Below are 14907 nucleotides of genomic sequence, written 5' to 3' on the forward strand. Positions count from 1 at the left end.
CACTTTCCCACAGACAGGAAAGCACATACCACGGCCTTTGTCCAGTTGTGGTGCACTGGTTGAAACGAGACAAAAAACAATCAGCTGAATGGATCTACCGAGGTGGTTCAATTTTGCGACACAATTCACCTCAAGCAAGCACTCAACTGATTGAGCGAAATCCGCCCCTCAGTGTTAGGAAGCTAACCATGTAAGTGAAAATGACCTGCTTATTAGTGATATTCAATCTCACAGTTTATTATATAACATTTAGTGAAATATCTTAAAATGTCAGTGAAATAAAAATGTTAGCAGTCACTTAGTGACGATGACACATTTCAGAGTGAAAATTTTACTATTTTATTCTAAAATGTGTTATCGTCACTGCATGCGCGACTCGTGAGATATGATTGCAAACTTCACTCGATGAGATATGATTGCAAACTTCACTCGTGAGATATGATTGCAAACTTCACTCGATGAGATAGGATTGCAAACTTCACTCGATGAGATAGGATTGCAAACTTCACTCGATGAGATAGGATTGCAAACTTCACTCGATGAGATAGGATTGCAAACTTCACTCGATGAGATAGGATTGCAAACTTCACTCGTGAGATAGGATTGCAAATTTCACTCGTGAGATAGGATTGCAAACTTCACTCGATGAGATATAAATCATATTTGACAAAAAACATGAAATATCCTCTATTTATCTTTATAAATGTAAATGCACCAGTCAAATTTGTAGTTGCAAAAAGGTTACAAGAACAAATAATACATTGACAGATGTTGTATAACGATGCATTTTGTATGGAAGGGTTAGTCATTGTGTTTAATAACAACCTCACACATGCTATTGTAATAGGCCTAACTGAAAATTGGGTTCAATGCGTTTTCAGTGGAGTAAAGTATATTTTATACAGATATTCTACTAGTTTGGGGGTATGCCTTAAGATTTACTACCCACACACACACACACACACACACACACATACACACCCCGGTTCCGTCTTGCCTGCATTTGTGAATTTATTTGGAGAGGACCGACTGTATGTTTTGCATATATAATAATATATAAGCTTACGTTTATGCTTGCTAAAAACTGAACGAAGCTAGAAAGGTATTAAAGTTATAAAACATGTCTGTTTTATGGAGAAAAACGTTTACAACAGAGTGGCTTTAAAAGGCCTAGGCCTACTTTACACACTGTAAATGTATAGGCCCTAAATACGGTACCATAAACCGAATATTTTTGTTGCTGTAGGTCACAGTTAGGCCTATTTTTTAAAATTAGTATTATAATTACTATTATTGTTTAAATGTTTGGGGTTTTTTTTTACTTTTGGTGTTATTATTATTATTATTTATTAGTCCATTAATAAAACTACATGGCATGTGTAATTTAATGTGACAGGAATTTTAGCATGGTGTGGTTGTGCCTTACTGTATAGGCCTACTATCAAGCGAATTTTATAGGGGGTCGAAAAATTATCCCCTGGAAAATGTATATTGGAGAGGAGGAGAACATCTGCTTGAGCAGGGGGATGGGGTGGGGTTCGACTCCAAAACCCCAGCCCTTGTAAACACGCATGGGCAGATTTATTCAGCATATAGACACCAGTCGTATCAACTTGGCCATGCATGTTATGTTTACTTGAGAAACTTTTGGCACGGCTCAGTTTACGTTATGACGTCTTAGTGATAAAGGGAAGAAACTCGTGATGGTGTTCCGGCGACGAAAACGGTCTATGGCATCGATTTAAAGAAAACACAGAAAACATCTTACTTCATGTATACAACGTAATATATAGGTATATCAAAACAACATATTTCTGAAGACTATCAGTTCTTTCTTTGGAAGTCTTATAGTGACACATTGTATAATTTGTGAAATTAAATTATTTTGTGCAGTGGGAATTTGATTGGTTAGAACTTATAGTCCGTCCCATTATATATATTTTTTTTCTTGTGTTTTTTTTTGTTGTAAATAATTTCAGTTTGGTTGACGTAAGAAGAAAAGTAAAAGTGTTTTGGAAATAAAAAAGAACAACAAAAAACCAAACAACCCAACTATTTTTGTGTGCAATTTACAAATCAATCGGCTCAGAAATAAATAACGTGTAGGGGCCTAGTAAATTCCATAGAAAAAAAGGCGTTCCCTGTGTCTTTTTTTTTTCTTTTTTTTTTTCTTTTCAATAGTCCTTCCCAGCCTCCATGAACACTGTTTTTGACAATAATTTCATTTTGATAGATAAATTGTCTATCCTGATAGGCCTACACAACAGAAACACATCAAGAAGGCGCACCCCCGCTCTAGTTTACAACGAAATAGGCCGCCGCACCATGCGCCCAATTAAGCTTAGTGTCAATGGGCGGCTGAATGCGCTAGTGGACATCCGACAGTATATAGTTGCCGCCCAGTCCCTTAGTTAAACAAGGCTTAGCTACAGAACAATCCACTTTTGGTCTAAAACTCCTTTAGGTCATACCGCTAATATTATTATTTATTTCACAGCAAAATGTCATACATATTTTATTTTGAATAAACTGTTGAGAATCGAGTCATCGAGGTTAGTCATCACCGAAACCACAAAAGTTTCCATAATCTATAATAGGCTTTCCGTCTTCAGAACCATCGATTGTAAAAATAGTGTGTATGTTTTTATTGGATCCAGATGGCTTCTGTTTTTCTTTCCTTCGTTTAGGCTTCTCAATATCGTCACCGTTTCCAAACCCAGTACCTCCCACACGACCAATACCACCCGAACCCCCTTGGTTTAATTTAGAACTTCCTTTCTTAGTATCCGGTGGCAAATATGCAGACAATAACTCGTGTTTAAGTCTATCTCTATCATAGTCGCGTGGGATTGGTTTTAGATCCTTGCTTATTGGAATGTCTGGATTAACAGCTTGGACTATTTTCTTGCGTATTAATTCATTATAGTTGGCTGTTTGGGGGCGTGTTATTCCATTGGTGTCTGAAATTGGGGGGAGTGGATCGGTTCTACTGTTGAATCTACTTTGTTTTGATGATGGTCTCAAACCACTGGTTACAGGGGAAGCTCCGTCTTTCTGATTAGGTTTGTTTCGTGAGGCTCCACTTCTTGGAGTATTCAGGTATCGTTTTTGATCACCGTATGGTGATACAGCCTTACCCCACTGATCTCGTCCGCTGGGTTGTCGTGTTGATGCTACATGTGTTGAATATTTTCCATCTTTTCCACCAGGAGAATCTGAAGATGCTGTATTCTGACCATTGTTGGAGACCTGTATTCTGTTTGGAAGAAGTGGTATATTCCTCAATGGTTGTGTACTGTGCCTCGGAGTTTTTAAAACAGAACCATTTCTGAATACTTCTGGCTTGTACGCATCTTCATGTCCTGTTTTGTTTCCTTTTGTAACGGAACTGGATGACATTTCACTGCCTAGTGGTTTTGGTTGCTTGTTTACGTTTCTTGTATCCTGCTGAGCCTGTCTATAGCTATCATATCTGCTTATACCATTTGCTTGCTGCAGTGGCTGTTTTGAAGTTTTTTTTTTTCTTTTATTGTTTTCACTGCCATCTTCAAAATCAACGTCAAATTCTTCATCACTGTCCACATGCACTAAACGTGAGTATTCCTCGTCACTGTTTCCAGGTATTCCATTTTGTTCCCACTGAGAGTTCCGTGCGAAGTGGAAGGTTGTGTCAGGTTGAACAGAGCTTTCAGACTTTAAGCTATTTTCTTGAAGAATTTGAGCAATATGTTCCATGTCTGCATCTGATGCAGTATCCAGAACAATTAGAGCATCACTGTCCGAACGCACAAATGCCCCAGCAGCATCTACAGTGACGTTCTCTAGTAGTTGCCCATCCATGGACACCTGACCAGAACAAGAACCACTGGCATTTCCATTTAGTGCATCACCATATTGACTGCCTTGACCATATTCAGAGAGATGGTTACTGTCGGAGTCTCCATTATGTTCACCAGTGTCAAACTGTGCTCCCAGTAACCCAGCACCAGTTGTCCCTTCCTCACTACTTGTACCTCCAGGTAGTCCATGAACTGTTCCAGCTGTAGAATCGCTTCCTGTTATGCAGCCATCTATTTCACCACTTCCTTGATCACCGACACCACCTGTTCCACCACCAAGAAAGGGGATTCCTATATTCAATGCCCCTGCACAACCCATATTTAATGTTGGAGGACCAACTGTAAAGTCCACATTGCCAACCTGTGGTTGAGTAGAAAAGGAAGCACCCGTCCGTCTTTTTATGCCAACTTGAATATTCCCAACTTGAATTCCAGTTGTAGCCTCGGCTTGGACACTGGAACCTGTTGGTCCTAAACCTACAACAGCGACATTACCGGCGGTTACCTTCACCCCTGCTTCAGCTGTAGCACTTGCTGTGACCGAGTTGTCTTGTCCCACGACTGAAACATTTCCAGCGTTGACTTCTAATCCTGTAACCTTGGCAGATGCTTCTGCTTTTGCCCCATATTTTTCTTTTGCCATGTGAACATTGCCTGCTTTCAAATCCAGTCCTTTGACTTGTAACTGGGCTTTAATTTCTTCTCCTGTGTTGTTATATTCTTCAAGTTTTACCTTTCCCACTTTAGCGGACATCAACGCAGCGTCTGCTTTAGCTGCAGCCCGTAGTTTGATTTCTGCGCCAAGAGCTTTACTTTTTAGACTGAGGGTAGCTTCTGCACCAACATGCGCCTTTCCAAGCTCTAACTCTGCACCCGGAACATAAATAGAACCGTCGGGCTTTATCTTAACTTTTAGGCAAACCTTTCCTTGAGCAGCAACTACACCTGCTTTTGCAAGAACTTCGGCTTTTCCTTTTGAAACATGTTTGTCTTTCTTTCCAATTACAAGTTTAGCTTTTCCTTCAGCTTCAGCAGAGGCAAACGTAAAATGGGCTTCTTTGTCCTTTAGAGATATATATTCATCGAATTTTTGAAGAGATGCACGTTTTGTAGTTTGCTTAGTTACATCGCAGCATGCCAGCGAATCTTGCGTTTGACATGGTTTCCAAGACAACGGGCCGTTCGCGAATGCCCGGACGAGTTCGTCAATGATTCGAAAGTTTGGACATTCTTGGTCCGCTCGCTGGCGCTCCATCTGTATCTCCTCGATGACCTCATTGGCATCACATTCCGCTTTAGCAGTTCTTGCTTCACGGTCATAGAAGATTTCACCATGCTTAATGAATTTATCTCTTTTCTCAGGTGTATGGTCCATTCTTTGAGCAAGTTCTGAAATAAATCATATGACTGTTTAATGAATGTTTATTTTTAATTTAAAGTGAAACCGAAACAACAACAGAATGTGTTTGTAAATGCATTACTGTATTAACACACACACACACACACACACACACACACACACACACACACACACACATTGCATTCATAAACGTTTATTAAATTTGTCTCTTTTATTTTAAATAGCGTTTCAGTTGTGTATCTATACAACAAAGGGCATATTTAAAGAAATCCACACCATAATTATAAAAGCATTGCAAATGTATTTACAGACATTCATGTTTGAACTTCGCGAGGCAGCAGGCCATGGGGCGTCTATAATTAGCTCTTCGTGACTGATAGAAGCGATAAACGCCATCGCCTTTATGCTGACTAGTGCTGGGTTCTCATCGCGGTACAGGCTCCCACCCAGAGGGCGTTATAACGGTTCAATGGGGATGTGTAAGGCCACTACACCGACGTACCTTTCACTTGTCAAGAACCGCTAACCATTAACCACTGTCCTGTCCTGATAAATAGCGTGTGTCCAGGGCAACGTTCTTGAACCTTAATTGGACATATGACGAAAATTAAGTTAAAATGAAATTGCAGAAGCTTTTGCCCACGGTGCTAATCATCCTGTTTGTTAGCCAGCAGCAAACAGTTAACGTTTGTTTTTGTTTAACGACACCACTAGAGCACATTGATTTGTTAATCATCGGCTATTCGGTGTCAAACATTTTTGATATATAGTTTTAGAGAGGAATCCTGCTACATTTTTCCATCAGCAGAAAAGTATCTTTTATATGCACTTTCCCACAGACTGGACAGCACATACCACGGTCTTTGACATACCATTCGTGAGTTACTGGTTGGGACGGGAAAACCCAATCAGAGAATGGGTCCTCTGAAGTGAACAGTAAATATATTGCCTTGTAAACGTGACACCCAATGTATATATGGAGTCACGAATGTACACACATTTGAATATCTATCAAAGCGTTATAAGAATGTACTGAACACGGACGTCTGTTTAGTTTTATTTTAGCCATGGTGACAGATATCCTATGACGTCCTGTGTAACACCATACACCGTGAAGTAGTTATTGTAATGTTTTGTTACCAAAGCATGACTATCTGATTACCGCTTACTGGCTGTGTCTCAACCAATATTTTGTCAACTGCGTCTTGTTTCGTGAAGGTGTATAGAGAATATATATGTTTTTATAAATATAATCATTCAGATTGCAGGGAAAAGTAAATGGACATAAAGTCAAACAGTTACCTAAGTGGTTATAAATTAATTATGTGGTCTCTATTAGCTGATTAAGTGGTGGGACGTAGCCCAGAAAGCGTTCGCTTGATGCCCGGTCTGTCTGGGATCCATCCCTGTCGATGGGCTCATTGGGTTATTTCTCCTTCCAGCCAGTGCACCGCAACTGGTATATCAAAGGTCGTGGCGTGTGCTATTCCCTCTGTAGGATAGTGCATAAAAAAAAACAATCCCTTGCTACTAATGTAAAAATATAGCGGGTTTCCTCTCTAAGACACCCAGAAGCCGATGATTTATATAAATCAGTGTGCTCTAGTGGTGTCGTTAAACAAAAATCAACAACTAACTATTGACTGCTTAAAACAGGCTAGTGTGTTATACAGTAGATGAAATGTGAGAATTCTATAGTATTATGTTCCGCTTAATAATTGTATGCGATTTGTTATACATATATATAAAACAAGTATGGCCCTTTTTCTTCTTTCCAAAACCAGCAATAACTTTATCCTTAGAGCAAAAAATATATTATGTTGCCACTACATAGGCTACTCTTTTTTTTACGTTAACAAATGGGGTCCTATAATCACATTTACACAATAACTGGATTATATCGACAGATCCTGGTGGGGCCACTGACAAGGATCGATCCTGGGACCATATATACTTCAGAAAAAATCATACACTTTTGTACTGTGGTGAAAATTAGTTGGTATAAAGTTTTGACAGAAATGTTTGTGAGAGTGTTTAGATGTAGAAATAACTAAAGCGAAATTTACCATCGACGTCTGTTAGAAATGTTTGTGAGAGTGTTTAGATGTAGAAATAACTAAAGCGAAACTTACCATCGACGTCTGTTAGAAATGTTTGTGAGAGTGTTTAGATGTAGAAATAACTAAAGCGAAACTTACCATCGACGTCTGTTAGAAATGGACGCAGCCATATTATGTGAACTACTTCCTTGATCTGTGTGACGTTTTTAGAAGTCTTGAACTCTTGCCAATTTTAAAGTGACTCGGTGTGATAAAATTAGAGTCTTAAATTAAATACTCGGAATAAATTACCAGTTTAGATGGCTCATTAAAAAAAAAATATATATTTTTTTTATTTTTATATTTTCTTAATTTTGTTTTTGTAGTTGAAACATTTGTATTGTAGATGGTATATTTTTCTTTCTTTCTATGGTTGTATTTGCTTATATAATTATTTTTAACGGGAATTACCCGGCTTATCAAAATCTGTATTCGTATAGTGTGGTATTTCCGGACATTCAACTAGAATCACCTAAACACTGTGATTATCTTTATTTATTTAAAAAAAATTAATATGTGATATGATTATTTTAATTGATAATTTGTTTTCGCATAGTTTGTGCACATAAAAGGGTTGGCATAGTAACAGATGACAAAACGGATAGTCTAAAAAGGACATTACTCCCACGAATGACCACACTGCCCTAAGTGAATTATCTTTTATTCAATGTATGTTTTGTCAGGGGAGTATTACCCGACCTCCTCTAAAACACTTCACTCACCACAGTTTAGACATCCCCCCATTTGTGTGTGTTTATATATATAACACTTCACTCGCCACAGTTTAGACATCCCCCCCCCCATTTGTGTTTTATATATATAACACTTCACTCGCCACAGTTTAGACATCCCCCCATTTGTGTGTGTTTATATATAAAACACTTCACTCGCCACAGTTTAGACATCCCCCCATTTGTGTGTTTATATATATAACACTTCACTCGCCACAGTTTAGACATCCCCCCATTTGTGTGTTTATATATATAACACTTCACTCGCCACAGTTTAGACATCCCCCCATTTGTGTGTTTATATATAAAACACTTCACTCGCCACAGTTTAGACATCCCCCCCCCATTTGTGTTTTATATATATAACACTTCACTCGCCACAGTTTAGACATCCCCCCATTTGTGTGTGTTTATATATAAAACACTTCACTCGCCACAGTTTAGACATCCCCCCATTTGTGTGTTTATATATATAACACTTCACTCGCCACAGTTTAGACATCCCCCCATTTGTGTGTTTATATATAAAACACTTCACTCACCACAGTTTAGACATCCCCCCATTTGTGTGTGTTTATATATATAACACTTCACTCGCCACAGTTTAGACATCCCCCCATTGGTGTGTTTATATATATAACACTTCACTCGCCACAGTTTAGACACCCCCCCCCCCCATTTGTGTGTGTTTATATATATAACACTTCACTCGCCACAGTTTAGACATCCCCCCATTTGTGTATGTTTATATATATAACACTTCACTCGCCACAGTTTAGACATCCCCCATTTGTGTGTGTTTATATATAAAACACTTCACTCGCTACAGTTTAGACATCCCCCCATTTGTGTGTGTTTATATATATAACACTTCACTCACCACAGTTTAGACATCCCCCCATTTGTGTGTGTTTATATATAAAACACTTCACTCACCACAGTTTAGACATCCCCCCATCTGTGTGTGTTTATATATATAACACGAAAGAAACAAATTTGGGGCTCAAATGGGGACGACACAAAGCCTCCCGTCCCTATGGTTTTCTGTAGGAATTGTATGTGAAAGGTGATGTTCATGTAGTGAGATGGGGTGTAAGCACGTGTGTGTGTGTGTGTGTGTGTGTGTGTGCGTGTGCGCGTGTGTGTGTCTGTCTGTCTGTCTGTGTGTGTGTGTGTGTAAGGTAAAAATTTAAATGTTTTTGGCCTGAAGTGCTCCCCCGCCCCCCCCCCCCTTCCCCGGTTCTTACGGGTATGCTAGTTCATTGACACATACATACACATACGCACGCATGCATGCATGCACACACGCACGCACACGCACTACTCCACCCGCCCCCTGATCGATAATTTGCAGTGAATGAGTTTTTCTCTTTGTTTTTCAGTTTCTAATTATCGCAGCTTCTGCAAATAGCATCGCCATATGGCTTCTGGAAGTGAAGACATCTCCGCGGAACTGATATGTCCAGTCTGCCTGAACCAGTACGTGAAACCGAAATCTCTTCCTTGCTCCCACACGTTCTGCGAAACTTGTCTGAACGCCGAAATATTCGCGGCCATCAATCGAGGTGCGGCCTCGGAGAAAGGATTTCACTGTCCAGTGTGCAAGGCCTTCATCAACGCTCCTCAACCGCCGATTCCCATAACGGCCTGGTCACGTAGCTTCCCGACAGTGACCGCCCTGAACAACATCATCGAGAAGATGACCAACAACTGCCCCAGTCACCCGACCCAAGAGCGCAACCTGTTCTGCCTCAACTGCAAGGACCTCTTGTGCACCACATGTGCCTGGGAATCTCACAAAGAGTGCCCCAACGTCGCTAACATCAGTGCTGCTGCCGAGAGGGCCAAAGGGGCGCTGAAGTCGTACATCGGTCCGATAAACGCAATACCACACGACAGATTGCCCACGGCGGAGTCTCTGGACGTAAAGCTCAAGGAGTTGGACAAGATGCACGACGAGGTTCTTAAAGACATCACCAATTCTGCCAGCTCAGCACGAGAGAGTATCAGCAACCGTGAGCAGATCCTGCTGAATAAACTGAACTTGGCGTACACGGCAAAGCGTCAGAAACTGATGTCGATGTCATTTAGTAGAAAATTTGTATCTAATGCGAAGAACAAAATTAGCAGGTATGTTATGATGGACAATAAACTGGAATTGTTGCACAAGTTTAAATTGTTCTGTACTGCGTACGACAATGCTGTGAAGAATATTAAGATTTCTTTTGCGTTTGACATGGATCAAGAGATGTTTAACTTTTGCTCGCATTCGAAATACAAACTGGGTTCATGCGCTAAGTCGTGTATGTTCTACAACTACACGTCTTCAAGTGGGACGAGTCAGTAAAGGCATTTCTGTTGGAGTGTCCTCCAGTAACACATCGTCTGTGTGAGAAATGGGCGAATACCCAATTTAGTAAAACAGCTCACACAGATATGTTAAGACTTTCTAATCCAACGAACTAACAGGGGTTTTATTCAATGGTTTCTACTGAAATACACTGTTCAAAAAGTTTTCATCGACTTCAAACATGATAGACGATTTTAGAAGAGTGAACTAAAAGTGATAAGTTTATTTATATGAACTGTGAAATGTACTGGTATCCATATTTTAATTCATATTTTTAAAAATGAACTGTGAAGCGTAATATTTAGTAAATGCAAGTTACGGTAGTTCACAGTTTTTTTTAGATATACACTTTGCTTCACGCATGACGTTTCGAAAGCCTGGTTAAATCGTAAGTTCCTGATAAAAAAATTGAAAAGGATAAAAGGAAGAAAGAGAGAACGGAAGACTAACAGTTCAAAATGATCATCTAAAAGTTGTTAGTTTATTTTTCAGTTGCTAGTACATCGCGTCTGAGATCATCAAAAGGTATTTTGTTGGTTTCTTTATTTGTTATCACACGGAATACCGACCGATTTGAGATATTTCTGATGGATGGCAATTTGATATACATGTATTTCGAGATCTGTTGAAGAAGAAACCTGCTGCCACTACCCAGGTCACTTCATATTAAGAGTCTTTCATTAGTTTCACGACAACCAGATCCAGAAAGTAGACTACTCGGTCCCGTTCCACGAAGCGATCTTAGCTCTAAGATCACCTTAAATGCAATGTCACCTTATGCACCAAAGGTGATCTTAGTGCTAAGATCGCTTCGTGGAACGGGGCCCTCGTCAGTAACGGAATACGAGAAGGGATGGAGGTGTGCGTGTGTGTACACCCCGGCATATTAGAGCAGTGGCATCGTTTGGGATGGGTGGCGCGCACACATACACACATGTACACCCCGGCATACTAGAGCAGTGGCATCGTTTGGGATGGGTGGCGCGCACACATACACGCATGGACACCCCGGCATACTAGAGCAGTGGCATCGTTTGGGATTGGTGGCGCGCACACATACACGCATGTACACCCCGGCATCGTTTGGGATGGGTGGCGCGCACACACACGCATGTACACCCCGGCATATTAGAGCAGTGGCATCGTTTGGGATGGGTGGCGCGCACACATACACGCATGTACACCCCGGCATATTAGAACAGTGGCATCGTTTGGGATAGGTGGCGCGCACACATACACGCATGTACACCCCGGCATATTAGAGCAGTGGCATCGTTTGGGATAGGTGGCGCACACACATACACGCATGTACACTCCGGCATACAGTGATCTGGGGTAATAAAGTTTAAAAAAAAATAATAATAATAATAATAAAATTTAAAAAATACACCCCGGAATAAAACCGTGCCAGTGACCTTTTTTAAGTTGCACTCTTCAAAGAAAATTCCTTGATCCGCCCCAGGAGATAAGAGTCTGATAGGTGATAAGCGATAAAAGGCACCAGCAATCATTAGCACAAATAGAAAGTATGTTTTAACGACATCTTGACGTAATGATTAGTTGATGACTATTGGCTTTTAAACATATGGTGAGAAAAAAACAACCGTCTTTGCTTCTTAATGTTGATCAACTCGTTGATTTATATTTACTTATCCAGACAGAACCAGGGCTGTAGCTAGGATTGTTTTTTTTTTTTTAACTGAGTAGTTAATAGTCTAAAACTCCTTAAACGGTTAAGAAGAAAGAAAGAAAGAAATGTTTTATTTAACGACGCACTCAACACATTTTGTTTACGGTTATATGGCGTCAGACATATGGTTAAGGACCACACATATATTGAGAGAGGAAACCCGCTGTCGGCACTTCATGGGCTACTCTTTTCGATTAGCAGCAAGGGATCTTTTATATGCACCATCCCACAGACAGGGTAGTATATACCACGGCCTTTGATATACCAGTCATGGTGCACTGGCTGGAACGAGAAATGGGCCTACCGACGGGGATCGATCCCACACCGACCGCGTATCGAGCGAGCGGTTTACCACTGGGCTACATCCCGCCCCAGGTTAAGAAGAGAATTTTCTTTAAGTTTCTATAATGCTTTCCGAATTTTGTCCTTGCCCCCCCCCCCCCCCCCCACTAGCTACGACCCTGAGGACTGCACATACCACGACGTTTAATATACCAGTCATCTATCAAGGAGCTAGATCTCGTTAAGACAAACCTATGTAATATTGTATTATATTTAATAATAATAATACACGTACACGCACTCACTCATTCTCACGCAAATACGCATTCCTTACATAGATGCGTGCATGCACATACAGCCACTCGTGTATGCAGAATGTAGGCATCATCAACATAATATACACTGAAGAATACAATCGCGTGTTCATGGGCAGGTTTGCGGGCTCAAACACGCTGGACTGCTCTAAGTGACTTTTCTTCTTTTTGTTTTAATAATTTCCGGGCTAGTACAACTCGACCCCCCCCCCCCCCCCTTAAAAACGTCACCAAAGTACAGAACCCCCACTTGGAGAATTTCCTGCACACACACGCACACACATACACCTTTTTCTGACTTGTACTATTTGAATTTAAAGCATGACACACACAGGGCCTACCTAACACGTCATAAGAAGACACCAGAGGCGGATAGGGGGGGGGGGGGGGCAGAGGCCCGGCCCCCTCCCCTAAATTTTGCGACAGTTAAAATTTTATTATATATTAATTAATTATTTTTTTTACGATCCCCTGCAAACCTCCCCCAAAGTTCCATTGGCATTCCAACTCATGTCATCGCCCCCCCCCCCCCCTCCCCCAAATGGATTTTGTGGATCTGCCACTGGACACAGCAGTCGTGCAAATCATTTCCTTATACCGAGTGACGTGTTTTAGTCTTCAGATCAAGACACTATTTGTTTACCTTCCATACTGAGATTGCCTATCTTAACAGGCTCGTAGCCAATTGGGGGTCGGGGGGTCAAAGCTTCGCGCCCTCATGTGAGGCACTTACGATCCCCCCCCCCAAAAAAAAAAATCCTGGCTACGGGCCTGTAACATGGTAGCGCTATGGGAATTTACAAGCGTCTTTTATTTCAGCTTCAAAGATAACAATTTGGCCGCGTACATAATAATAAGTAAATAGAAATCCCATAAGCATGTTAAACCTACGACAGTGTTACGATAGATACAAAGACGCACATACGAACACACCCAACACTAAAACAATCAACTCGTCGTCCAACCCAGTTGATACATACACTAACTGCAATTAAACCGCTAATCTAAATAAATTAAATTTAAACAAACAAACAAACAATAACAACAACAAAATGAACTAATTGCTGAAAATTTCGTGTTTATTTTTCAAAAGAAGACAGATGTGTCAGTTACATATTTAAATATATTAAAGTTAAAGGACATTCGTGACTTAAATTCGTAGCCATCGTAATAAACTTTCGACAAACGGCTTTTGAACTATTAAATTTACATATTAATTAAAGGTTCTTGTTTTAAATGCCAGTGTCTGCATATTCTACGTTTCTGCTTGGCTTAGTGAGGTTGTTTTTTGGGATGTTTTTTTTACAGTAATTTAAGCTGAACTTTACCTCCTAATATAGTTTTAATAGGAAAGAAAGTCAGGAATGTCTCTTTAAAAGGCATATATATACATGCATATTAATCACTCAGCAATATTTCCTGTACACATCTAATAAAAAAACTGTTACGTTTTAAAGTGACAGACCCTAGTTTTTAAACACTATGACGTAATGTTATGTAATGCCATATTAGAGCCGTTTCTAATAATTGAAATCAGACATTACTTAGATTTTATTGTTTACTGTCTGTTTGCGTATATCGTCGTGATTCTAATACCACGAAATGCATTTTTCATGTTTACAAAGGCACGTACCTACGATAAGTAACGGTTATGGAGCACAAGTCTATTTTTGTAGGGTATTTCCCCGTTTGAACGTCACATCTATAGCATTGTTTCCCTCTACTGTAACTTTATCCAGATATGTTTCAGGTTTGTAGAGTAACCAAACTCAGTTTCCATTTTCACGGGCTGAAACTAGGGTCTGCCACTTTAGAGGTACTGATTCTCTAAGGCGGTAAAATACCTCTTCACTATGAACGTTCTATGTATGAGAAACAACCACATCACATACTCATTTGTATGAAAGCTAGAGGCATGTTTAGGAGGACGAGCGATTGCCACCGCAAACTAGACTGGGTTTTTTTGTTTTGTTTGCCAAACATTAAATTAATGTCATCTGAAAGAACACGGCGGTACCAGTCAAAGTGTTCACGGGCGCTCGCCTTCCCGAGCACCCAACTGGCGTGGGTTACACTCATCCCAGTGGTAAAGCGTTCGCTAGAATCGATACATGTCGGTGGGCCCATTGGACTATTTCTCGGGGCCCACTGGGCTGTTTCTCGTTCCAGCCAGTGCACATCGACTGGTATATCAAAGGTCGTGGTATGTGCTATCCTGCCTGTGGGATGGTGCATATAAAAG

The 14907-nt window shown here is 40.4% G+C and overlaps 1 protein-coding gene across 1 annotated transcript; it reads left to right on the top strand.

The window, feature by feature from the left end:
• The first annotated feature begins 680 nt into the window (after window positions 1–680).
• On the top strand, window positions 681–10842 carry LOC121376286 (tripartite motif-containing protein 2-like). Its single transcript, XM_041504121.1, has 2 exons — window positions 681–1793; window positions 9412–10842. The coding sequence occupies exon 2, from the start codon at window positions 9450–9452 to the stop codon at window positions 10374–10376; it is 927 nt and encodes a 308-aa protein (XP_041360055.1). The 5' UTR covers window positions 681–1793; window positions 9412–9449; the 3' UTR covers window positions 10377–10842.
• Window positions 10843–14907: the final 4065 nt, after the last annotated feature.

This window comes from Gigantopelta aegis, chromosome 6, assembly GCF_016097555.1.
Source record: "Gigantopelta aegis isolate Gae_Host chromosome 6, Gae_host_genome, whole genome shotgun sequence".
Taxonomy (NCBI): domain Eukaryota; kingdom Metazoa; phylum Mollusca; class Gastropoda; order Neomphalida; family Peltospiridae; genus Gigantopelta; species Gigantopelta aegis.